Source organism: Ananas comosus, linkage group 3 (genome assembly GCF_001540865.1).
Source record: "Ananas comosus cultivar F153 linkage group 3, ASM154086v1, whole genome shotgun sequence".
In the NCBI taxonomy this organism is placed as follows: Eukaryota; Viridiplantae; Streptophyta; class Magnoliopsida; order Poales; family Bromeliaceae; genus Ananas; species Ananas comosus.
Window position 1 is genome coordinate 6,805,055 of NC_033623.1, and position 27,630 is coordinate 6,832,684.

Sequence of the window (27,630 nt, forward strand, 5' to 3'; positions counted from 1 at the left end):
GTAAAGACTACGAGGGACTGGACCCTGGAGCAAGGGACCGGACCCCGTACGTTGATTTTTCTATTACGCAGAGAGGTTCCGGACTCTAGAGTGAGGGACCGGACCCCGTAGCCTATAAATTTTGGTACGCAAAGAGGGTTCGGACCCTGGCTTCACGGACCGGACCCCTCGGGAGGTCCGGACCCTGAGACCGTATTTTGTTTTTAAAATCGTGTTTTTAAAACCTTAATCTATCTATAAATCTTTTAAACCTATAAATAAGCTATGGGGAGCATCCTATAAAAACATGCTTAGAAAGAAAACCTTTTTAAAAACCCTAAAACTTGTTTTGAAGATTTTCGATCAATGTTTTAAAAAACAAGCTTTTGTTTTTCGATCGCCGACTCGATTCTTTGGTTTCCATTTCTATATTTCTTTGAGAATCAAACCGGTGATGGATTGAAAGGTTTCTCCTCGTATCTTATTATCTTTCTAAGATTCAAATCACCACCAATCACTATATTCTTCGAGCTAGCTCCGGATGGAGTGGTGGCGCGTGTACTTCGCGTGAGGCCGTGGATTCGGTGGACGCATCGTGGAGTCGAGGCGTTGTTGCTGCGAGGATTTGCTATGTGGTCAATTGGAGGACTTCGATCGATCGAGGACCGGCGAAGATGATCTACAACGAGGATTCGGTAAAATTGGGTCGTGTGTTTGGTAAATCACTTGTACTCATACTTTGTATAGTGGATTGTTTTCGTGTGATCAGTCCCGTGGGTTTTTTACTCCGAGTTGGAGTTTTCCCACATTAAAATCTCGGTGTGTTGATTTTAATTTTTCGCAAGTAGTTTAAATTTGCATCAAGAATTTTTGTTTTATCGTTACACCTATTCACCCCCCTCTAGGTGTTATTTACCTATTAGATCTTTGGGATCCATATCTCACAAGTGGTATTAGAGCGGGTATAGGTTGTAAACTATGGCCGAGGGCGGTAACATTAATCGACCCCCACTCTTTGATAGCACTAATTACGCTTATTGAAAAGTTTGTATGAGAGCGTTTCTTATTGTCATTGACCAGCGGGTTTGGTAATCGATTGAATTTGGATGGAAACATCCTAATGAAGTAGTCGATAATGTTACTGTCCCTAAACCTAGAAATAAGTGGACGAAAGAGGAAAACGAATTATTTTCGTTCAATGGAAAAGGTATCAATGCTTTGTTTAATGCTTTAAATCAAACTGAATTTTCTCGTGTTTCGGCGTATGAAACCGCCAAAGAAATTTGGGACACTTTACAAGTTACACATGAGGGTACAAGCTTGGTAAATGTTCAAAAATTGCAAATGCTAACTAGTAGATTTGACTCAATTCACATGGAAGAATATAAAACCTTTACCGAGTATTATACTCGTCTTCAAGATATTGTTAATACTTGTGCTAACTTGGGAGAAAAGATTTCTGAATCTAAAGTTGTTCGAAAAATCTTAAGAACTCTTTCCGAACGATTTCGTCCAAAGGTTGCGGCCATAGAAATGGTAAAACATCCGGATGAATTAAAAGTAGAAGAATTAGTTGGTACACTTCAAATTTATGAAATGACTTTTCCTTCTAATTCATCTTCATCCAAGTTGTCTACTAAAGCTTCAGGTATGGCTCTTAAATCAACAAAAGTAGTTTAAATTTGCATCGAGAATTTTTGTTTTATCGTTTACACCTATTCACCCCCCTCTAGGTATTATTTACCTATTAGATCTTTGGGATTCATATCTCACAAGAGAGACAGTCTCTGATTATTGCGCTTTTAAAAGCATCAAGTACTTAGTACTTGTAAGTTTTCCACCGTTAGATCTATCTATTTTACCAATTCCACCCTTAGATTATACTATTCCACCAACCACCAACTCGACCCTAGGAGACCACTATTATTTTTATTCGACAAATCTTCATCCAAATGCCGAAAATCTATAAACACTAATGTCTTGATACTTTTAAAAGTAGAGGAGCTCAATTCTATATATATTTCGGGTCATGTTTAGGAGGAAGACATTTTAATAAATCCAAATGGCTAAATTACATAAAACCCTTATGTCAAAATCCGATTTTTCACTTTTCCCTCCTGTCGTTTAAAAACCTACACTTTGCCCTCTTGTAAAATGAAAAATGTTCACTTCGCCCCTTACCGTTAGTAATACGATAGGATTTCGTTTATAAAATATTATTATATATATTTTTATGCTAAAAATGCCGTCAGCATTCTCTCCTGTGAATATGATGATGGGCAAAATGGTTATTTTATCATCACAGTTTACACCGTACCCCCTGTGAATATTTTTTATTTTATAAGGGGGCAAAGTGTAGGTTTTTAAATGACAGGAAAGAAAAGTGAAAAATTAGATTTTAATAGAGGGGTTTTCTGTAATTTAGCCAATCCAAAATGTGAACTTAAATTAAAAGAACGTAAATAATACTAGAAACATGATAGAATTTAAACACCGAACCTCACGGTACGGCGGTACCGAGTCAAGTAATATGAAACAAGCCTTAATCCTTAATAAGGTATAGCCGTCGGAGACAGATCTAACCCAAAAGAAGAAACACCGACCAGCCAAACCATTGAAATTTCCAACGGTAAGGCCCTTGCGTGAGCGAAGGGTAATTAAGTGCGCGAGTGTGATAAGACACACAGAGGAACACAGGGACTAAGGATTAGCGTGTAATTAATAGGAGGAAGAAAATACTGGGGAGAACGAAGACAAAGAACAATACCAAGTCGTGACCAAGAAAGGTAGATAGCATAATCAGGTAAAAACTAAGAACCGTAAAGTTTACGGTTTTACCGCAAACAATACCGAGTGAAGACCAAGAAAAGTAGATAACACAATCAGATACATACTAATAATCACAAAGTACAGTTTTTCAGTTCCAGCAAAAATTTCCAATAGTCAAGATGTGGTTTCGCACAAAATTAAATGCATCCTAGGGAGGACAAAGACAAAGAACAGTATCAGGTAATGACCGAGAAAAGTAGATAACATGATCAGATACATTCTAAGAACTGTAGAATTCGCCAGTTTTTCAGATTGATCTGTTGTCAGAGCAAAAATGTCCAAAAGTCAAGACGCTATTTATCACAAACGAATGTGTCATAAAGAAACACACATTTAGCTCTATCTCACATAAGGAAAAGGTGGCTCCACAAGAAGTGTTCGACAGAATAGTTTGAAACTCGGAAAACCAAAAAAAGAAAAAAAAAATAATCAAATTTTCACCAGATCAATCAACTTTGAACAAAGATATACAGGCATCAACCGAGAAAGGCACAGTAAACATATGAGAATGATACGTTTTATCTATACAGCCGCACATGTATATCGACGAATTGAGCAAGCAAATGCAACTCATTTACATCAGGAGCAGAATAACCTGATCGTAGTGTACACCCATTGATCTGACACGGTATCGTAATCAGATTATCAGGAGATTCTGGGAAGGGTCAAACAGGTCATGTTTGGCCCACACAGTGTGCCACCGCTCATGAGCAACACCCTCCATATGGTTTTGCATGGTTTTCTTGTTTCTGTTTCAAAATGTTCCTCTTCCCAACGGCAGATCCTTCCTCTAAAAGACTTGGTACCTCAAGAATCTGCACAGGAAACAACAAATAGAATGTAATGTGGAGACAAGAAGGATAGAAACAAAAACTTTTAACCTATGAATAGGTGTTGCAACCCACCATTAGCAAGGCAAAACACGTTATATCAAAGGGGGAACTTCAGAAAAAGGGAAATATGGGATAGCATATTTTCACATCGGTGCCCAGTAGTATCGTTACTGTCTAATAGGTATCCTGAGATTGCTATTTTGTTTTGTCCTACGAACCTTACCATCTGCCCCATTGGAATTCAGTTTCGAATCAGGTTTCACTCATGTTTGAGTCAGACTTAATTAGAACCCATATACAAACCCAACTGCTAACGGGTTTTTTATTGGAGCTCAAGTTCAAAACCACACTCAAACATAATCCAAACGCACTAATATAAAAAACTCAAATTTTAATGGGACTGAGTGAAAGGTCCTTACGGAAAACCATTAGTCATTATTGCTTGGCAAAATGAGCTATCTCATTGCCTACAGATAAGAAACAGAAAAATATAACCCGCAATCTGCGAGCAGAAGGGACCGATTAATTTGGGCATTTCATTCGTTTATACTATGGTTTTCCATAAGGACCTTTCCCTCAAACAAGATTCGGAAACAGGAAAAAGAGAGTAGAGCGGAAAAACTCATGGAATAAAAATTAAAGCCGAGATCATAAGACAGCCGAGAGTTTTTGAAGCCTTACTAGTTACTCAGAACTTTTGATCCAAATATATTCTTCACTACATATGTGGTCCAATTTTTAAAGCAAATCCTGATTAACCAATAGAATGGATATAACCTAATAAGATAGTACAGGAAAATATGGCCATCATGCTCTTGGTAAACTAACTCACTATTACCCTGCATGACTGTATACAAGCTCCATGCATCACTTGGCTCTATTATCAGTATTTCAAAAGTTAGAAATCATTTTTTGGTTATAAAATCATTTTAGGTCCTTGAAAACTTCAAAAGAACAAATGTAAGCATATAGTTTTAAAGAAGCAAATCAAAAAGCCTAAACTACAGTAAGAAAGTAGATACTCTACCCTTCAAGTGGCCTTTTAGTTTCAGGACAGTCCAACAACTAGCCCTGTAAACAATTTCACATATTAAAGAACCTAATTTAAGTAGGAAAACATGAAGAAAACATTCCTTAAACCGTCAGATTTGAGTTGGTTAGAATAGTAGTATGCATCATAAAAGTAAAGAAATTTAAATTAAATATGTTACCATTAAACTATAAACTATCTTAAATCTTTACAAGGCACACCTTTAGCACGAGTTCTTCAAAGCATTTCTCAACATTTTCTTGTGTTTTTGCACTGCACTCAAGGAATAAACAACCAGATTCTTTTGCAAAAGAAACTCCCTCTTCTCTTGTCACCATTCTTTCACTCTCCTGTTACAAAAATGTAATTGTTAGTGGCAGAAACATAAACATCAGACAGCGATATATTAAAAAGAAAAAGGAAAAATCTTATCTTCATAAAGAAATCTCACAAATATAAAAGAATCACAGTATCACATATATGAAGGATAAATATGCACAAACCAATTATCAATTTTCGATTAACTTGTCTACAAGTTATTTTATGCAAGGAACAATACTAATAGCAGCTCAAAGAAGACTGTAATAACTCCATGTAGGTTGATGAATTCATCAAAAAATAAAGAATTGCTATGAGAAGCATAGGAGAGTTCATAGACACAACTAAGGTGCTTATCAAAAGCTTGAGAAGCATAGGAGAGTTCATAAGTAGACAACTAAGGTGCTTACCAAAACTCAATTAGCAAGGTCAACTTAAAATAAACAAGAAAGCTTGAGCCCAAAATATTACTGAATAGTAGCATCAGATTTTACCCGAAAATTGTTTTTCATCCAACAGACTACGGACTCTGTTCACAGTGTCTTTCAACTCCTAAACTCCCATTATTTGTCTGTATCAAGAAGTCTTGTGGAGATAATTTCACTTGCCAGAAAGTACTTCGACTATTAGCATGAGGTCAGCCAACTAAAACTAGGGACCTCAAATACAAGCAAAAATTAAATTCATATAGGGTTGTTAACCGAGTTTAGCCCACACATATTGAGAAATCCATTTTTCAAAACCTTAGGCTGTGAAAAATTCCTAAGCATGAATTTGACAGCTTTATTTAACTTCAGACTGTCTAAGAAAACTCAAGTTCTGTGGAACATCCTCACTACAGCATTTTTTGCTGATTTTGTGATATTAAGGGATATTACAAAGATTAGTAAGTATCAGTATTCGTGAAACTGGGATAAGGAACCGATATGTCAAGGACTTAGAAAAATTCTGCATGGCCCGATCCCTGGCCCAACTCCGCAACCAAAGCGGGTTGAACCGAGTTGTCAAGGAGACCTGAATCCAGTCCGCTGTGGGAAATTCAAGGGTTGCAAAACTGCCAAGAGTTATGGAGAGACTCTTGGGCTTAGGGCTCATTATGTGTGAGTTAGTGGATAAGTTGTGTGGCTAGATTTATTATATCCTTAGGCCTATAAGTAGTAGGTTTGGCTAAGGCCAAAATACACAAAAGAGAGTGTGTGTGTGTGTGTTGTAATCCTCTTTTTCTAAGTAGTGGAGTACTTAATTTTGTTTGAACCTCTGCCCTCTCTCTCTTTTCTTCCCTTTGCATACTTCGTCGTAGGACGTGAAGGTCCGAGCTAGCAACAAGGACAAAGGCTTGTCCATCTCTGTGAAGAAAGGTGGGCACCGCATGAGGTTTGCGAGCAAAAACGCTAAGTCCGTAACAGTTGGTATCAGAGCCGGTTCAAGCAAGGAGCCATGTCGTCATCCGATGCGGGAGTTATCAACGCTGGGGTCGACCCTCCAAGGCAGCCCCCCAAGCGGGGCAAAAGGAAAGAACCGCGAGCAACCACGAGAGATTCTGCACCGTTAGAGGACCGCCTTACGCTGTTGGAGGACATAATGTCGAAAATGGGTGAAAAGTACACCAAAATGGTTGATTCCTTTAACTCTTTTAATGATGAAGTCCGCAGTATGGAGGAAAGCGTCGCTACTGCCATGGCAACCTTTCGAAGCGAACTCGAAAAGCTTCAGGGCAACATGACTCGTCGTGACGAGGAGCGAAAGAAGCTGATTGAAGAACTCATTGCTCGAGTTGACAAGGTTGAGGACCTCAAGACGAGGGTAACGATCCTCGAAAAAGAGGTGGCGCGTGGGCATGAACCACAAGAAGAGTTTTCTTCGAAGGTACATGTCCCTTAGCCTCAAAGTTTTAGGGATACCCGCGACGAAAAGGAGATCGACAACTTTCTGTGTCACAGGGAGCGCTACTTCAAAGCGCTGCGGCTGGACGATAAGGAGGAAAGAGTCCAGGTTGCGTCCATGTATCTTGCTAACGACACAATGCTGTAGTGGTGTCGGCATTCTGCAGAGGCCGAGAAGGGCCAATGCAACTTGAAGACGTGGTGGACTTTGTGCGCAAGCTAAAGATGCAGTTCTACCCCGAGCACGTCGAATACCTTACGAGGAGACAACTACGACGGCTTAAACACATCGGGACGTTCAAGGATTATGTCAAGGAATACTCCAAGTTGATGTTGTCCATCACTAATATGGTGGAGGAAGATCGCTTATTCATCTTCCTTGACGGACTCCAACCTTCGGCGAATAAGGAGCTTGTGGGGCATGACGTCAAGGACGTGGCCTCCGCAATCGCCTTGGCAGAGAAACTGCCCGAGAATAAGAGGGCTGATCCACTCGTAACATGACACCAAAGCGAGCAAGGCTAAGGGTAGGGGAGACTGACGTGACCAGAAGGAGCGCAGGGCCACGAGAGGGGTCCTATGCCACCGCCGAAGAAATTGACGTGCTACGTCGACGGCAAGAACCATTAGGTGAGGGACTGCCTAAAGAAAAAGTTGGTGAATGTTGTTCAGACCGAGCAGGGCGAGGGCAATGCGGATTCGTCGAAGATGTGCGCGCTCAAGCTCGTCACTGCGGTTCAAGGGGTGGCAAGCAGTAGCAAGCGCCTCAACAAGGAGATCTTGTACATCGATTTGACCCTTAACGCCCGGGCCACACGAGCGCTGGTGGACACGGAAGCCACTTACAACTTCGTTGCCGAGGTGGAGGCCAAGCGGATAGGTCTTCCACTTGAGAAGGATGCAAGCCGGATCAAGGCCGTCAATTCTGAGGCGCAGCCTGTTGCAGGCGTGGCCAAAGGCGTGGGCATTGCGGTGAGACCTTAGAGAGGCACTGCAAACTTCATCGCCGCACACATCTACCACTTTCAAGTCATACTAGGTATGGACTTCTTGGCTTCGTCGAAGGCGGTTCCGATGCCACACCTTAGGGCCTTGAGCATCATGGACGAAGTGGCCCCATGCATGGTCCTAGCCAGCCAGGAGAAATTAGTAAGCACCCAAACCCTCTCTGCCTTGCAATTGCGAAGGGGTGTGAACCGTGGCGAGATGACTTACCTTGCGGCCATCCGCAAAGTGAGCGACAAGGGCCTGGAGGAGGAGGGCCTTCCAACGGAGATTGAGGTTGTCACGCCCCGCCCCGAGACCGCTACCAATTTGGTCTGGTTCGGGCGCGCCGGACGGACGCCGAACGGACAGCATCTCCCCTGTCCGCCCAAGGCTCAACACAGGATCATGTACAAAGAATTTGCCCAGGGATAATTCAATACATACACGATCCAACAAGAAGAGAAGCACAAAGAGTGCAATACAACAAGAGCAAGTAACACAAGTATACATACAAGTGCATAAAGAGAGATACATCTAGCTATTACATCACATTCCACTTTTCCATCTTTGATTACATTTACATTTTCATCATCACCCAAAATGAATACATAATCATCTCACATATATATAATGCTAGCTATCCAAAATACATCATGTCATCTATAACCATGCACACGAGGGTGCTCTAGTACAATAGGAAAGCTCTACTAGCTAGCTAGGGCGCTACGCCCTTACCGCGATCACCTGCCGGTCCGCTCTCGTGTGTACCTGTACCCCAAAACCACACGGGGTGAGAACTATATAAATATAGTTCCCAGTGGGTTCGGCCGCCGACTCCGCCGATCTTCCCACTAGGTCTAAGCTGGCACAAATAGATAGATAGAGAGATAGATAGATATTGAACTGCAACTATGATCTATTGTGCCATCAAATGCAAGCAATGCATGAAATATCATCTAGCACTAAGCCTACTATCATGATAATATGCTTCAACAATGTAATGAATGCAAATACAACATAGTTATGTAATCCTCTAACATATACTATGTCTAATCATGGTATGAATGCAAATGCACTTATGCAATTCATGTCATTGCCCAATCCATTAGGCTACCCCGCCTAAGATCTCAAATCTCATAGGTACTCACACCACAATCTAGTAGGTGAAGAGGTGAAGAACTACTCCGCTCTTCGCCCCGACTGATATCTCAAATCTCACAGGTGAGGAGCTACCTCGCTCTTATCTCACCCGTCTCACATCTCAAAGGTAATAGATGAAGAGCTACCCCGCTCTAATCTCATAGATATTGAGCTGCCCCGCTCAATCTCATAGGGGAAAGGCTACCCCACCCTTCGCCCCAACTCACGTCCCAATCCAATGGGTGAGGAGCTACCCCGCTCGTATCCCACCCGATGAGCTACCCCGCTCATGAGCTACCCCGCTCGTGTGACAACTTCGGAGTGCACTGCTTGTGTGAAGCGACCACCACAAGCTCAAAACAGACTATGTGAGTATGATCCAATCCTCGCCAACTGAGGATACCCTGTCAACTAGGTTAACAAACACTCGAAAATCCACCTATCCCTAGGTCCATGTCAAGTGTCTCAACCACACTAATCAATTCACACTAGGGAATTGAACTATCCCTATGTTTAATGCCATAGTGTCTCAATTACACTAATTCTTATGCAATATGCCATGACTAGGGAAACTCACCTATTCCCTATGCTCAATGCCACAAGTGTTTCTATTACACTAAATTCCAATGCTACTCGTCATGTTGTTAACATTGTTTACATGCTACTCGTCCAAGTCATAGTGTTTTCTATACACTAGTTCGCATGTCACTAGTTTTCATCATCAAGTCCGAGTTCACCGTTTTCTTATCACTATAGGATCTCATGTCACAAACCCTAATCCTCATGCATTCTAGATTTAAGTGTCAAGTCCATAATGCTACACAACTAGACATACATGCAAGGAAATAGAAATGCAACTATACATACATCCTATAATGCATAAGAACAATATATGCAATATGACCAAAAATCTAACTCGGACATAGAAAGAAGCCCAGTTGCTTCGGGATGGACACCCCCCACCTTTTATCGCTATCACAAGGCTAGGGTTCCGATTTCGTGATTTTTGGAAGCTTTCGCCACGAGCTGCGGCAATCTGTACCTTAACAGCTTCGTTCTTTAATATCTTCACGTAGCCTCGTCGTATCGCCGAACCGACTTCGCCAACGCGTCAGAAAACCTCTCAAACCCAAGCTCTCTTCAAACCAATGGTGAAGAAAAAGAAAGCTTCACCTCTAAGCAAGCTTTTCTCTACCAAACTCCACACTTTGGAGCCAATCCTAGAGAGAGAGAGAGAGAGAGAGAGAGAGAGAGATTTCTCTTATGTTGGCTTAAGTAGAGGAATGAGGGAAATGACATAACACCCTTATATATATATATATATATATATATATAGGAGGAAACTTCACCTCCAAGTAAACTCCCCCAAAATACTATTCACTTCAGCAGTTTAAAACTGACATTTTTCGCCGGAGCCCTTCTGAACGTCCGTTTGCGCTCAAATTTGGCAGGCAGGCTCGATTTTACTTAATAAGTCCAAAGAAATTTTAATCTTTCAGTTTCGACCATGTTTGGTCACCGAAAGCTGTACCGAACTGTAATCTTTATCAGATAGCAGTCGGATTTTATTTTTTACTTTCCGGGCGTCAGAATGGTATGAAACTTTAAATCTAGCCTCATAAAAATAATTCTGACATATCCTCCAGTTTTCATAATTTTCTGACACTGTGCATTTTCTGCTAATTTATCTGCCCCGTCTCTCACAGAAAATTCTAAATCTTCTGTTTTCGCTCCGATTTCAGCACAGGTCATTTTCAACTTATACTTTACACCCTTAAATCCAATAAAAATAGTATCTCACACTATTTTTATTTATATTTATTTTTATATTAAAAATCCAGCATACTATATCCACCGTAACTGCATAATTTTAGAAGTTCGGTACTTTACAACATAAGTTTGGTACCTTACAGAGGCGGTCTTGACAAAATTCCAGGATGTCAGACCAAAGGAGCTGCCTAAGCAACTTCCAGTTAGGCGAAAGGTGGATCATGCCATCAAGCTCGAGCCAAGAGCCAAACCGCCAGCGAAAGCGCCATATGGAGCACCAATCTTGTTCCAGCAGAAGAGCGACGGAAGCCTGCGGCTTTGTATCGATTACAAGGCGCTCAACAAGTAACAGTCCAAAACAAGTACCTTATTCCTTTGGTTGCAGATCTTTTTGATCAAAAACAAGTACAGATTGCAGAAGGAGACGAGGAAAAGACCACGTGCGTGACGAGGTACGGGGCCTATAAGTTCCTTGTCATGCCATTCGACTTGATGAACGCGCCAGCGACCTTCTGTATACTCATGAACAAGCTATTCTATCCCTACCTTGATCGCTTTGTGGTGGTGTACCTCGACATCGTGGTATACAGCAACACCTTGGAGGAGCACATCGAGCACTTGCGGACAGTCTTCCAAGTACTGCAGAAGAACCAGCTGTTCGTCAAGAAAGAGAAGTGCATATTCGCGAAGGAAGAGGAGCACTTCCTTCGCCACTAGATAGGTCAGGGCCTGATTCGCATGGACCAGCGGAAGTTCGAGCCATCTGCAAATTGGAGACCCCAACGATGGTGTCCAAGTTGCAGCCTTTCCTTAGGCTCGTCAACTACTATCGCCGCTTCATTACGAGCTACTCTACGAGAGCAGCCCTGCTGACGGATCTGTTGAAGAAAAGCCACTCGTGGGTTTTGACCTCTCAATGCGCGGAGGCATTCGAGGACCTCAAGCGGGCGGTGACAGAAGATCCAGTGCTGCGACTACCCGACTGCAGTTGCACTTTTGAGGTACACGCTGATGCTTCTGACTTTGCTATTCGCAGTGTTCTCGTGCAGGATGGACACCCTATCGCAAATGAAAGCCACAAGCTCAACGATACCGAGCGGCGTTACACCGTCCAGGAGAAGGAAATAACCGCTGTGGTGCATTGCTTGCGAATCTGACGACACTATTTGCTTAGGAGCAAGTTTGTGGTGTGCACCAACAATGTCGCCACGAGCTACTTCCAATCACAAAAGAAGCTGTTGCCTAAGCAAGCTAGTTGGCAGGATTTTTTGGCGGAGTTCGACATAAAAATGCAATAAAGCCCGGGAAGGAAAACCGCATGGCTAATGCTCTCACACGCAAGGCTGAACTTGCAGCCGTGTGGCAGCTTCAAGGGACGCTCCGCGATCGACTTCGTTCAGGAACCAATGAGGACCCTATCGCTCAAAATTTGGTGCAGCTTGTCAAGAAGGGCAAAACGCGAAGGTTTTGGCTGAGCGACGGGCTGCTCCTCACAAAGGGGCGACGGGTGTACGTGCCCAAGTGGGGCAACCTTCACCGCGAGCTCATCAAAGACTGCCATGACTCCAAGTAGGCGGGCCACCCAGGTCAGAAGCGGACCCTGGCGTTGCTCGAGGCCGCCTACTAGTGGCTGCGGATGCACGAAGATGTTGAGGCCTACGTGCGAACCTACTTGGTGCGTCAACAAGACAAAGTTGAGCACTGGCGACCTGGTGGACTCCTCGAGCCTTTACCTGTGCCTAGCCGTCCGTGGGAGAGCATTTCGATGGACTTCATCTCCGCCTTGCCAAAGGTGAGGAAAGTTGGGTCCATTCTGGTAGTGGTTGATCATTTTTTAAAGTACGGGACGTTCATCGTTGCACCGACTAATTGCACGGCTGATGAAGCGACACGCCTCTTTGTCAGCCACATCATCGAGCTTTAGGGGATCCCTGCGAGCATCATAAGCGACCGCGACCCCACGTTTGCTGGCAACTTTTGGACCGAGGTATTCAAAATCTTGGGGTCCAAGTTTTCTTCTCTACCAGTTTTCATCTGCAGATAAACGAGCAAATGGAGTGGGTGAACGCTCTGTTGGAGTACTTGCGGCACTATGTGAGTGCCAACTAGAAGGATTGGGTGCATCACCTTGATGTCACCCAGTTTTCCTACGATTTGCGGCGTAGCGAGTCTACAGGCTGCAACCCCTTCGAGTTGGCAATCGGGCGACAGCCGCTCGCCCCACATACACCTGTTGTAGGAGAGCAATTCCGCAGCCCTGTTACTCTTCAGTTTACCACTAACTTGTAAGAAAAAAAGAAAATTGCGAAGGTAAACTTGAAAAAGGCGGCTCAACGGATGAAGAAGTGGGCTGACAAAAAGCGGCAACCTCGGGAGTTTGCCGAGGGAGACTGCGTGATGGTCAAGTTTCAGCCGCAGCAGTTCAAGGCCTTGCAGAAGGTGTAGAAAAGACTGCTACGCAAGTATGAAGGCCCATTCACCATCGTCAAGCGTGTGGGCAAGGTGGCCTATAAGCTGCAGCTGCCTGCAAACCTCAAGATCCGCCCCGTCTTTCATGTCAATAGGCTGAAGCTGTACTGTGAAGAGACAGAGGATCCGAGCCGTGGTGTGTTGCAACGAGCACCTGCAACCATGGTGACTTCGTTCGACGAACAAGCAGAGTGCATCCTGGACATCTACTCATTCGGCGATGTGGAGTTCCGCCAAGTCCTGAGTACTTAGTGAAATGGAAAAATCTCTCCTACGGCGAGGCCTATTGAGAGAAGGTGGATACACTTTGGCAATACCAAGCGCTCATCGACGAGTTCCAGTAGCAGCGCGCGACAAAGGCGCCTGCACATTAGGTGGGGAAGAGTGTCAGGGACTTAGAAAAATTATGCGTAGCCCGATCCCTGGCCCAAGTCCACAAGCGAAAACGGATTGAACCGGATTGTCAAGGAGACCCGAATCTAACCTGCTGTGGGAAACTCAAGGGTTGCAAAACTGCCAAGAGTTATGGAGAGACTCTTAGGCTTGTGCTCATTATGTGTGAGTTAGTGGGTGAGTTGTGTAGCTAAGTTCATTGTATCCTTAGGCCTAAAAGTAGTGGGTTTGGCTAAGGCCAAAATACACAAGAGAAAGTGTGTATGTGTGTGCTGTAATCATCTTTTTCTAAGTAGTGGAGTACTTGATTTTTTGAGAACCTTTGCCTCATAGTTAGTTAATTCGGATTCGGCAAAAATTCGGTACGTGTATAATACGCATAAAATTCGTTTTCTAATTTTTAAATTCGTTGAAAAATTCAGCTTAGAAAACGGATTCGGTATAAAATATAAAATATAAGGTATAAAATATAAGATAATCCATATTTAAACATCAAAATTATAAGTTTTTTATTCAGATTTTCAATAATTCGGGAATAATTCGCAAATAATTGGCGAATTATTCGACTAGCCCAAAAATTCGCGAATAATTCCCTTTCTTTGGAAAAAATTCGTAAACGGACCGTTTAATTTGGATTTTCAATAATTCGCAAATTAACTAACATTGCTCTACCTCTCTCTCTTTTCTTCCTTTCGCATACTTAGCCGTAGGACATGAAAATCCAGACAGGGACAAAGGCTTATCCATCTCTGCGAAGAAAGGTGGGTGCCGCACGGGCTTTGCGAGCAAAAATGCTAAGTCCGTGATCGATAGCTGTAAATAACCACTTGTTCATACTTGTCGCCTAGTACTCCCATGTGAAAGGCATACTTAAATGCTTTGAGAAAAGAATTTAGGCAAGATTAAGTAGACACAGATTTCCTGTGCCATGTTTTGCCACCCATGGTAGCCAGCACATATTGTGCTGACATTGTCATGACCAATGTACCATGGCATAAAAACGAAGGCTTCAGCTGAGATTTCAAGGCTCATTGAGCTTCTATGGTAGCCACAACATCGATGGGGCAGCTGATGTTTTGACTCACAAGCTGTTGGTGATGGTGCCCTGGGGTGGGGCCACAAATAGGGAAGAAAGAAAACTGTTAACTCTGATGACTAGGGCTGGCAAATGAGCGAGCCGGCTCACGTTCGACTCACGTTCGACTCGATATTTGGCTCGCTCGAGCTCGACTCGAAATTAAATGAGCCGAGCTTGAACAAAAAAAAAAAGGCTCGAAATTCTTCAAGCGAGCTTGAGTATACTCGGCTCGTTCGAATTAGGCTCGAAAAGCTCGAAAAGCTCGAATATAATATACTATATATATAGAGAGAGAGAGAGGAGAATCTAGTGCTTTCGATTTTTTGATTCTTAGATCAATCCCTTTAATCGTTTCTTATCTTTAGATTAATATTATTATTACCTTTTAGGGACCACCCAATCCTAATAAGAGTATTATTTAATCCTAGGGAGACCACAATTATTCCAACCATACAATTTTAATCAAAGGGTCAAAATTCAAAAATATCAAATCTCTATATTTTCGATAGCATAGTAGTTCTACACTATTATATATATATATATATATATATAGAGAAGAGAGAGAGAGAGGAGAGAGAGAGAGAGAGACGAGAGCGGGCTGCTGTGCTCTTAGGAGCACGGAGGACTCGCTGCTCCTGAGCCGTTTTCGATGATGGAGTTTCCGAATCGACGATCGGCTCCGTTAAACTTGATCTAGCGCATTTGAAGTTTCTAGAAAAATAATTTTTCCGATTTTTTGATATCATTTACCTACTGATCGACGAAGGATTCAAAATTCATAATTTTTAATGGTTGATATTCTGCCGTTTTCAAGTTTAACGGTGTAGGAAGTATCAAATCAGATGAAATTTTGATACAAATTCTCTTATACTATTCTACAACAAAATCAATATTTCTTATCGAAAATTTTAGTGGTATATCACCACTTATTATAGGATTTTATTCTCAGCCGTTAAAAATTATTAATTTGAAATCATTTCAATTGCTAGGTAAATGATATCGAAAAATCGCAAAAATTATTTTCTAGAAACTTTAAATACGCTAGATCAAGTTTAACGGAGCCGATCGTCAATTCGGAAACTTCATCATCGAAAATGACTCAAGGCCACGGAGGCCTCCGTGCTCCTGAGAGCACAGCAGCCCTGCTATATATATATATATATATATATATATATATTAAAAAATATATAAATATAATATATTTTAATTATATATAGGCTGAGTGAATAATCTAAGTTTAGTTAAAATTAGGCCAATGTTGTTGGCCGATAAAAACAAACCCAATAGACAAATAAAAGAACAAAATTTTACTAAATTTATATATTTTTCCTTTATTTCTTTCTTTCACAGAGCTCTAAATTTTCAATATGTTTCTCTCTTTCTCTTTTTCTATATCTCACCCTAAGTGGCCAAGCCGAAAGCCCTCAAAGTTACCAAGTAACATTATATGCCCGCCGTTGCCTACCTTGCTACTAATTGTATGTTTGAGAAAATATACAGAATATTTTTAAAGTAAAAAATTATTATTCATATAAAATTTTAATTTTAGTTATATATGATTGGATAGTTTAATCCAATATTTATCTATATAATTTATTTATTTTTGACTGCATAAATAAAAATGAATAATATAGAGATTGAAGGCGGAAGAAAAGACATGTGAGGCTGAAAAAATTAGATATTCAACTCATAAATTATTTTTTTTTATTATAATACTATATTTCATATAATTATTTTGTACTTTGAACTATTAGACATATTTTTGTATCAAATTATAGATAATGTTCTATACAAATTAAACTATTGATCGTATAATGTTGAGAATTTCAAGCGGCTCGTTTAGGGCTTGAGCTCGCTCGACTTGAAATTAGGCTCGCTCGAGCTCGGCTCGAATTAATTTCAATCCAAGCTTGAGCTTAAATTTAGGCTCGAAATTAATTTCAAGTCGAATTTGAGCCGAGGTAAGCTCGCTCAAACTCGGCTCGTTTCCACCCCTACTGATGACTCTTTATCTAATGAAAGATAACTAAGTTACAAGTTCAGGATAGAGTTTACAGTGCAACTCCATATCTGCAACCTGAATGTACTCTTTTTTACCCCAAAGTACTACAGGTTTAGTGTTTTCGATTTTGTTTATCTTCATTCTCCTTCCTTTGCGTTGGATCACAACCAAAACATCAAAGAAGCCTTGACAAAGCATTAGCAGCCCTGTCAAAGCATCAATTGCCTTGTCAAAGACCACTGCCCTGTTGAAGACTAAGCAACCCAGTTGGCATGATGCCTTCTTTTGGGCAGCATGAATGGCCATACCAAAACTTAGACAATAATGTACTGTAACATGTACAGCGAAAAGGTTGGACGAAACAGATAAGTGCCACTGTAAGAAAATCGTTGAGCAGATCAAGTACTATTAAGGCTATAAAAAATTCTAGAGGGTGGCAAAGGACAAAAAGGAGTACCATGTTTACAGATAGTTCATCAGTATTAGTTCTCCAATTTTGAGCAAGAGAACATAAGCATATTGTGCAGGAATTTCAGATGAATAACAACACCATCGTGCAGAAACTGAAATTCGGTCTAGCAAGCTCTATACAGTTATTTGAGCATGCGGGATGTATTCATGGAATAATTAATACGGCTGAAGCAAATATCTATTGCAGTAGAGCTAGTTCATGTGCCACTCAATCAAGAGAACAATAGAAAAGAAATCTCTAACAGATTAACATGTAAGGAAAAGATTTCCAAATTGAAAAGACTAGTCGCAGCAGTAAATACTAACAGCAATCGAATGAAACAAAACTTCTACCTTGTCAACTTTATTTCCAATGAGTATTTTGATACAATCACGATTTGTAGAGTACAATTCTACTTCCTTGGCCCACACATCAGCCAAATTTGTAAATGTCTCACGCCGCGTCACATCGTAAACTGACCAAAGAAAGAACAAGAATTAACTCTTTGGGCAGTAACTGAGTATAGCTGATAGCATCAGAAGATTAAGATATATCAAAATAAATATCAAATTTCGACAGCTGAAAGATATAAAGTATATTTTTAATGTAGCCACAGCAGAAGGCAGTCTTTGAACTAGGCATCTCATCATTTGGCCTTTAACATTCAGAATTGCCAAATAATCAACATGTCCTTAAATAGATTTACAAGACATATTCTCATTTGACTTTTCATTCTTTAGTTTCAAGAAATCTCGCCCTATTTATTTCACGTCTTTGTTCAAATACACTACAAATTTTTGGAATGTGGACATATTGTTTAGACATTTGGCATGGCAGAACTGTTCGAAAAACCTTTAAAGGATTTATATTATATGCAGAAAATATAGTGACAGAACCATTTGTCTCAATAGAATATTTTCATAATGGTTCTTGCCTGCTCTTCTGAAAAAAATGTCCTCAGAGTATCAAGGAACATGGATGTCTGGCTTTCTACTTCTTGATCGTCAGAACAAAATATTCCACATTGAAGTGAAAATCATAAGGTAAAAGTCGGCAATGACCAACTAAGATGCCATTCTTATTTCTCGAGAGAGTGTGTTTGTACTCCTATTGCATGAGTGGCTTCTGGATTCGTCCTCTAAACAGAGGAAAAATACTTACAAATGAAATGGTTAAATCCTCAACTATTCAGAACAGATATGGCTTATTAAATAAGGAAACAACAGTTAACCTCAGCTTTCAATACTGGCTGGTTGGGGTGTGAGAACTGAGGATTTTTTTTTCCTATGTATGTTTGACATCTTTTTAAATGTTGTCGTGTGTATTTTAATTTTAAGCTTGCCCGTCAAATTTCAGCGAAAAAGGATTTAAAATAAAGTTTTTACGCGATTATTACTTTTCACTTAAAGTGAAAAGTAACCTGCGTTTTCTGACGAGGACCGAGGGGAGATGGGCTTCGGACGCGAATCGGACTGCGTTCCAAGCAATCCAATAGCTCATTCTCAATGGTTTGACTATGCCGGAGCCAATGGCGTTGACGGATTTCATGTTCAACGCATGGTTTTTGAGAAAAACAGGTTTTATCGCTGAGAGGCCATTTATTCCGTGTTTTGCTAGCTTTTTAGAATCAACCGGTGCACCGTTTTGCGTGAAAACTTGTGAGCTAGGACCTTTCTACAAGAGAATTATGTTGGAGAGGGACTAGATCGCAAATTCAAAGTTTTGGGAGAGTTTTGGACAATTATTCATTTAGAATAATGGTTTTAGGTTTTTAAAGTGGGATTTGGGGATTTAGGAACCCAAAAACCCTAGACCTAACCCTCCTTCCCTCCTCCTTGGACCCCTGAGATGATCTGTGTCGTCGCCGTGGCTATCGCCAGTCGCTGGAGAAGAAGAAAGCAGTTTCTTCTTCTTTTTCTTCTTCTTCTTCTTCTTCTTCTCTCTCTTTCTCTCTCTCTCCCCTCTATTGTAATGTGAAGGGGAGTAACCCGGACCACCTTGTCACCATGTCGTCGGCCACCGGGACCGCCACCGCCATCCTCTCGGCCTTCGACAACCCTCCCCCAGCTGTCCTCGGCACCACCGTGCACCAGGGAGTCGCCGCGGCCGAGGTGGAGGTCCACGAGCACTCGCGACCTTGGGAAGCCACCCGGCCACCGCCGCCGTGCCACGCCGCCTCTAGCCGTCACCAGCGGGCCCAGAGGGACCATCGGCGTCGCCCCTGGCCGCCCCCAAGCCGTCGCCGCGCCACGCTGTTGTGCCCTAGCCGCGGCCCCTTTTTGGCCTTCATCGTCGCCGCGCCACCGCAACCTCCCATCCCGGCCAACTCTCCTGGGTGCTACGACCCTCCCCTAGCTGGAGCTCCCCTATCGTATCGCCGATCGCCGAATTTTTGATGCCCTGGCCCTTGCCTTGTGGCTACCAGGGGGATTCCAGGGGCTGAGTTGGCCGAGCTCCCTTTTCCGGTCATCGGAGACTTCAGCGAGCACCCGAGAGGTGAGCACCGCACTCCTGGGGTCTTGTGGAGACCAGTGCTCACCTTCACTGCAATCAGTAAAGCCCCGGTGCGCGTGTGGGATTTGGCCGCTTCCGAGATCAAGCAATTGGAAGGATTTCTCCGCTATTTCGATGTCGTCTGGCAATCAATCGCGCTCCACACAGCGAGCACGAGCTTCATCACATCGAGACAAGTCAAATCGACTGGCTGGATGGATCCGCTGCGATGGGGATCGGGGTAACGAGCTTGAAAAATCGTGTTTCATGAATTGTTTTAATAGTATTTAATGCTTTAGTGAGCTAATTGCAAATTGTATGCAATAGGGACCCCGCGCACAGCCTCGGACAGCATGTAATCGCTGTTAGCGCCTCTTGACTAATTGTCGAAGGTCCGGGAGCCATTGCGGAGTGGAAACGGGGTCTCACGGCGTCGTTTGGTGGAAATTCGCCTATCAAACGCGGTTCGTGTTGCGGTTTTCACACATTGGCAATTTGAATGCCCTAGATACCCCGCCAAGCCTTGTTGGCTGGTTGCTACCACCACCTTCGAAGTCCAAGATGGTGGACAAGCGGTGGAAGGGTTTCGGCGCGTTTTTCAGCAAAATCACCGGTAAAACACAGTTTCGCTTCACGATGAGTTTCCGACTGTGTGGTCATCCCGAAAATCATCGCCTAGCCCCGTTGGCTGGCCGCCTGGGTCATCTCGTGTGTTCGGAGGCGACAGGTGAGCGGCGGAGGTTTCCGGTGCCAAAGTGGACACTTCCGGAAGACCGGAGCAAAACGGTCAACCGGCGACGAGCGAGTTGACCTTGGTGCTTGTGTTTGTTGCTCAGACACTCAAATAGATGTGTTTTAGGGCAGCGGGTGACTCACGGCATGAGTCGATGTGTTTCAGGACGTTTCTTGGGTCCCGCGAGCATCCCGATGCGTTTGCGGGATTCCTAGCAAGTTCGGGAATCGATTTTGGGAAACCGATCCCGCAGGTGGTTTTGGGCTTGTGAGTGATGTCTTTTGAGTCAGTAGGATCGATGGACCTATCGTAGGTCCGGTCGACGGTCTTGCACACTGTAGGAGCTAGGTGCAACCGCGACATAGGTGGGTACTCCGATCAGAAGTCGGTTCAGTGGTGCACGCTCGGTGATGTTCCCTTCATCCCTATCCTTTACTGCTTACATATACTTTTCTATCCAGTGCTCAAGCTTTTCACCACCTGACTTCGACCTTGCTCTACTTAGTGCATTGTCTCTTTCATTCATGACTTAGAGTAGAGCAGTAGTAACATTGATATACACCTTCTAGTTGACCTGAGTGGTCGGTGCCTGTATACCCCTTGTGACATTAACATCATACCTACTAGTTGACCTGAGTAGTCGGTACTTGCATCTATTTGAGAGGATGTTGAGTTGTTCCATCCTAGTTGAGTCGGTACTTGTATGCACTTGAGAAGATGTTGAGTCGTTCCATCCTAGTTGACCTGGGTGGTCGGTATTCGTGTTTCCTTACAGTATGATGACCTATTGGTCGGTGTGCCCCAAGAGGCGGTGATTGTCAGTTATTCGCCGACGGTTAGCTATTGATCATATTCGCATTGATCACCACAGCTCAAGAGTATTTCACGAACACTAGCAGTCTAATCCCCCGCAGGAGGGTGTTCTCTTTTGAAAAAGTGATAGGTTGCCAACCTGTGAGCGCAGGAGCTTATGCTAGGGTTGTATGTTAGGTGAGCGAGTGGAAAGTGGCTTTTGCCTGAGATTTTTAGACCGACACTACGATATAGATTTGGTACATTTGGACTTTTCGTCCGGTTGACACATATAGCTATAGTAGCGGTTGTTGCATGCTTACTTACAGTTCATCTCTCTTTAGACTTACATTGCTACTGTAGACCTTACCTTACCTTACCTATACCTGGTTACCGGTGAGTATGCTTGCCTTCGTCGGCTTGCGGTACCCAGTGGGAGACCTTCGTTGGTTTCTTACCCCCTATTTCTCCACAGATGATGCGGGTGGGATTGGTCAGGACGCAGCGTGAGGCCATAGCTAGTAGGCGGTCATAGAGGTCTCGATCTACGGTATACGTTCTTGATTACTTCATACATAGCATTAGACATATAGGTGATAATATAGTTCACCCCTATACCTAATAGTAGATGATACATGTGGTTCAGTTGGTAGTTTACACTTGCAGTTTTGGATGATGTATATACAAGTTTTTGGATACTCATGGTTTTGGACATTCGTGGTTTTCAAACACTTGTGGTTTATGGTTTCGGCTTTCGGATGTTGGCTTTCTACCGCTCGTGGTAGCGTTTTCAAAATAAAGGTTCCCGGGTGGGGAACGATTTTCAAATGGTTTTTTTGTGGTTTTCGATGAAATTAGGATTTCAAAATAAAGTCTTCATGTGGGAGGCATTTGGAACTAATAGGTATGAATGGGAATGGATGTGGCTGAGGACTGTTAGCTGAATGTTGACAAATTTTCAACCATTGTTCATCTTGTATCGTTGTATGTGTGTGAGTAGCGACCTGGTTTTTAAATTGTACATGTGCTACGTCGTGTAAATACAGGAAAAACTCTGTCTGTTTGTTTCGAAAATTTCTGTATTTATGGCAGGTCTGTTGCACCCTTGGGGGGTCAAGGTTTATAAAAAAGAAAATGGCAGTTTTCCGCTTACTCTTGAGTTTTAAACATAGCCCGATTTCGACTTGGCTTTCAAAAAGGACCATGGGGCATGACATGGGAATAGGACAATCTAGTAGGGATCAATAAATTGTCCAAATTATCCCTTTATTTTGGATACTAAACCCTAAACCCAATTATATTTAGGTGCAAGTTTAATGGGTAACTTCAGCTACAAGGTTAACTTCAGTAATTGCATTTCCAACCGACTATTTCAGAGAAAAACGATTATAGAAGTAGTTTCTTCCATTTTGTTTGAATGACTTAACCTAGGGTACGGTACGCACTTTTGTATTTTTCAAAATCCCGTTTCAACTTGATTTTCATGCAAAAAAAAAAAAGGATGTTGGTATTGCTTTGAACATCAACCTAAGAGTGTGAGACAAGCATCACTAATGTAACTGACCACTAATGAAGCATAATAACAAGAGTTAAGCTTCATCCTTAGCTAACTGTGGGAAACACAATTACCAGCAAGTTCATCATCATCATCATCATCATCACTGCCCCCTTCTCAAATGATACTGGATTGACGTTGAGCTATTGAAGGAAGAGTGACTTTTCAATTGGTGCAATACTGATTACTGCACCAACATAGACATTTTATAATACTTTTATCATGGTAACTAAAACAAAGGAAGCTTAACTGCTGTTTTGGTTGATGCCCTCATAAGATGAGCACAAGACAAATGATACAACTCTGATGCCAAATGATGCATGAAAGAAATACTTAAATAGCAGAGCAGAGTCTTAACAAAATAGATTAAAAGTTTTTCCTATGCAATCGCACTCACGTAGTAAATAAATGCCTTACCTAGAAGAATTCCTTGAGCGCCTCTATAGTAAGAACTAGTAACTGTCCTAAATCTCTCCTGGCCAGCTGCAAAAATATATATAAATCACATCATTACAAATATACAAATTAATAGAACGGAAAGCATAATTTAAGAGAAACACAAGATGGAAAGAACATGCCGCACGATAATTTAGCAAGCTATTTAACAATTCAACCATTTTATCGAATTAAAATATTCACACAATCACAGTCAAAAATAGAAATAGTTTTTGAAGAGCAAATTCGCATTGTCAGTCTGCAACCTAGTAAATTCAAGTGCTTGGCCCTAAATAACACTATGTCAACTTTTAGGGATACTAGCAGACAGGCCAAGGTGGCTGCCATGTATAAAAAAAAATTAGCGGCCACTTGGCAACCAATGCCCCTCCTCTCGCAAAATTGATAATATCTTTTGAAATTAGATAGTATCTTCTGCAAAATTTAATGTATCTTTTAATATCAAGCTATGCTCCCACACTTGCCTGCAACAAGAACTTCACACAAATCGGGATAGTATCTTTGTATGATAATAAAGTATGATCACAAAATTGAAATGAATGGCTTGACGAATTCAGGGGTGATGAAAGTTTACCACAAGATTACAGTCTTAATAAATATAGTAAAAAAAGTGAAGTTTTTAAATACTGTACATTGTGTGCCATATAATTTTAATACATTTAATACAATGGCATGTACTTTGAACTATGTGAAGACATTCTTTTCCGTGGATTTTTTATCTAAGAGGTCAAACATTTTTTTCTGCAAGTTATAACCATCTGTTTATGCAAAATGAGCCTCATTACTCTTTTAAAGTATGGTTAAAACGGTGTGTGAAATAGAATAAGCAACTTCTTGAATGAACATATACCAACAAAGAAGCAGCATAGCGTAAGAAAGGTAAGTCAATATATGAAAATCTGTACTTGCTTTAACTATTCCAATTTGTATTGCAATTTACCAGTGTCCCATATCGTCAGCTTCAACTTCTTTCCACCAATCGTAAGAAACTTGACTTTAAAATCCACCCCTAATCATACATTTCAAGAAAAGTTAGTAGAAGTATAAAATGGAGGAAAGGAAACCTTGAAGAACAAAAGATTGTTTTCTCACCCCTCACCCCCACCCTTCCCGCCCCCCACCACAGAAAACCCAAAAAAAAAAAAACCAAAATACCCCAACCAGGGGAAAAAAAATGGAGTGCCTGTACACAAGCAGCATATGATAAGCTTTGACCTTGTGTTTAAGGACAATTATTCTCCATAAATAGGAATCATTAGGTGCTACATAAATTTTTATAAAACAGACTTGATACTTGATTAATACATAACCATAGGCATTCATACACCTAAACATAGACATCCATACTCCAAGTTCCCCTGGAAGTCCATTAGACTTACAAAAATATTCCATCAAGCCCCATTAAAGTCCAAAAGGGATACAACTAGCGACCACCATAAGCAAAAACAACAAGCAACAATAATCTCAAAAAGTTGCACTTGATGGTGGTCATCAGCGTGAAAATGCAAAAGAGCAAGCAAAAGCTACTCAGGCACTTGCCAATAGAGTAGAAGCACATGGAATAAATATGGTAGCCATAAACCATGTCTATGCGTTTTATATTATATGCATATCTGTAGAGTGACTTATAATTATTTGTCACTCGACAGCAATCATCAAAAATGTGCTCTTTCGAACAAAAGCATAGGCATGGATGAGATATGCAAATAACATGAAGTATGAGAACTAGTGTGCTGCCACTACTATGTCCATTCAAAGCTCCGAAGCTTTCATAAACTTGAGAAGATATAAAGAAATGGAAAAGAGAACGGGATCTTATATTGGGGGTTCCTATCCATTTCTTAAAAAGACAAACAAACGTTTCTCTAATCTATCACTCCAAAGGGTACTTGATTCAATTTCCTCCCGTTACATGTCACCGCCCTTCCAATTTCTCCTTGATGAACATCAAAATATTTCCCAGAGCCTGTTGCTTTCATAATAGCAGATGTGAACTTGTGAATAGCACGCTGAAAGCATACTTTAGGTCTCAATGTATGCAAACTATCGAGTCAGCAAGTGATTCTCTTGATACAATCCACAGCTTGTTGTCAAATAAATGTAAACTTTGGGTCAAGACTACCTCATGTTATTCTTCCCTTTCGACAAAGCTATATAAGATAAATTTGTGAGTTAAATGGTGGCATATATTGCCAGGTCCTTATTTTAGTTGTATTTAAGACTGCTTTCCTTCATGATAATCTAGTTGAAAATTTGCATGTTTATCCTCTGGCTTTTTCCCCAGCCAATTAATGTTTCCTACATCATTTGAACAGCTCAATTAACTGCTTCGAACTCTGCAGAGATCTTTCTTAAATACCATTAGCTTTTTATCTTCTATTTGTAAAGATAGGCTTCAATGTTTCGTTCTCTTATGGTATTTCTATCAAAGGAAAAACAAAAATTCTCCTCTATTATGTAAGTCAAATAGCTCTTAAGATTTGTTAACAGCATGTTGCGTTGTGGTCAAACACCAACAGCCTTCTTTTGGCTTATGTCAACAGAATTAACTGCATGCTAAGAAACCTACTCAAAACTTCAATTTTTCATTACATTGGATGTACAATATGTCATTTGCCAAGAATTCCAGCATTGGAATCTCATAAAACTCAAAGAAAATGGACGATGGCCCAGCACTTTTCCAATTTACTACCGCATGCAGCAAGTAGGATTACTTTGGAAGTCACACAACTTACATAGTCTCAACTAAAAAGACCTACAATTACATATCCATTTCATCAAGCAGTCTCACAATTCTTTCATTAGAGTTGCCAAATTAGAGACTGTAACCAAGGGAGTAAACCCTGCAGCACCTAGGTATTGCCAGATACTAACTCAAGAACTCCAATTAAGCAAGCATGCGGACCATAAACGGCATTGCCAAAGATGCAGACCGGAATCAATCAGCACGAAGCATAATCTAGCTGGAGCTGTTTTAATACTGACCTTATCAAGTACATAGTATCATGCCAGCTGGAGTGTTTTAATACTCTGCCTATCGTGCTTACCCCATATTACAAGGCAATATTTGAGCCGATACTAATCAATTTAGCATAGAAATTTTGCTAATTAATGCTGGTTGACACGTACAATTACATTTTTAGCTTTCTAGCAACAAGCAATCTCTCAACAGATTGCAAATCAAGCAAACAAAAAAAGAAAAGAACTAAATGTAACCCAAATTCACATAATATTTCACACCCAAACACTACCAAGAGGTAAATCCTAGAAATTCCACAACCGAGGATTCGAATTCCACGGTGCCATACACAGAAGAACATCGATTTAGGCACGGATCTGAGTCTAACAAACACATTCCCCACATTTGCACACTCAAAGAACACTAAATACAAAGGAAAAACCGCGAAAATGAAGATGATAGAGAGGGATCATACCGATCGTCGGCGAAAGATCTTCGAGTTGGTTGGAGATGAAGGTGACGAGGAGGCTACTCTTGCCGACGCCGGAGTCCCCGATGAGCAGGATCTTGAAGGAGTAGTCGTAGCTACTCCCCGGACCCGACGACGAACCCATCAAGAACCAACCTCGATCGATCAAACCCTACCTTGACCCTGCACTTCGCCAATGGCGAAGGCGAGGTGGGTGAGAAGAAGCAACGGAGAGGAGAGAGGGGGAGAGAGGGAGAGAGAGAGGGAGAGTGAAAATAGGAATAGAGATGATAAGAAATAATAAGGATGAATAAATAAATAAATAAATGTGCGAATAGTAATAATAATAATATAAAGAAAAGGAAAGAAATGGGGGAGAAAGGGAGAGACAGGAGGGAGGGTGGCATCTGGCAGAAGCAGGCTTGCCCACGCCCGCACCCACGGAGGCGGTTAGCTGACAGCCAAATGGGAACAGCCGTTTTGCCGGGCAACGGCATTTGGCGTCCTCCAACTCGCGCTGACGTCATTTATTAATGTCCCAAAATTTATTGCTTGCACCGGCTGTACCACGCCGTACACCGTATTTGGTCCTCTCTGAAAGTCTTGTCTACTAATTACTTCAGTTTATTTAAAAGAGCAAGAGCTTTTTTTTTTGTATTTAGTCCTATAGAAAAAAAAAAATTTACAAATAGGCACACAAAATTTATATTTACAAGATTAATTTTATTCCCATCATGCAAGCGTCACACGAATGCCATATGGGCATGATGATAGGTTAAGTTGAACACAGTAAATCATTCACGATATTTGAATACTATGAATGATTCACCGTGTCCTTACTAAATTATAAATTCGAAATATTACGTAATATCATAGTACGAAAATAATAAAACACGGTGAAACATTCACCGTGTCCAACTTAACTTCCACGCTCGTGTGGTGCTTACGTGGTAGGAATAAGGTCAATCTTGCAAATATAAATTTTAGGCTAAACTGCATAAAACCATTCTG

General features: G+C 41.5%; 1 protein-coding gene across 2 annotated transcripts; it reads right to left on the reverse strand.

Annotated features, from left to right (window-relative positions):
• Window positions 3,084-27,043, reverse strand: LOC109707010 (ras-related protein RABC2a-like). 2 transcript variants are annotated; one of them, XM_020228042.1, is made up of 7 exons: window positions 26,626-27,043; window positions 24,132-24,200; window positions 23,153-23,218; window positions 17,516-17,637; window positions 4,893-5,021; window positions 4,669-4,712; window positions 3,555-3,623 (listed from the first exon to the last, which is right to left on the reverse strand). In XM_020228042.1, exons 1-6 carry the CDS (start codon window positions 26,762-26,764, stop codon window positions 4,707-4,709), a joined length of 531 nt encoding a protein of 176 aa, XP_020083631.1. In that variant the 5' UTR covers window positions 26,765-27,043; the 3' UTR covers window positions 3,555-3,623; window positions 4,669-4,706. The 2 variants fall into 2 exon arrangements, with proteins under 2 accessions (XP_020083630.1, XP_020083631.1); XM_020228041.1 differs by lacking the exon at window positions 4,669-4,712 and having other exon boundaries at window positions 3,084-3,623; window positions 26,626-27,036.

What these genes read in the sequence shown, in the direction of transcription:
- LOC109707010 (XM_020228041.1), bottom strand. Translation starts at nt 26,764, where the DNA reads ATGGGTTCGTCGTCGGGTCCGGGGAGTAGCTACGACTACTCCTTCAAG. An exon ending in TTGGAAATAAAGTTGACAAG is followed by an intron (nt 5,022 to 17,515) that starts GTAGAAGTTTTG and finishes TTTTTGTAACAG; the next exon opens with GAGAGTGAAAGAATGGTGAC. An exon ending in TTGAAGAACTCGTGCTAAAG is followed by an intron (nt 3,624 to 4,892) that starts GTGTGCCTTGTA and finishes TTTCCTGTGCAG; the next exon opens with ATTCTTGAGGTACCAAGTCT.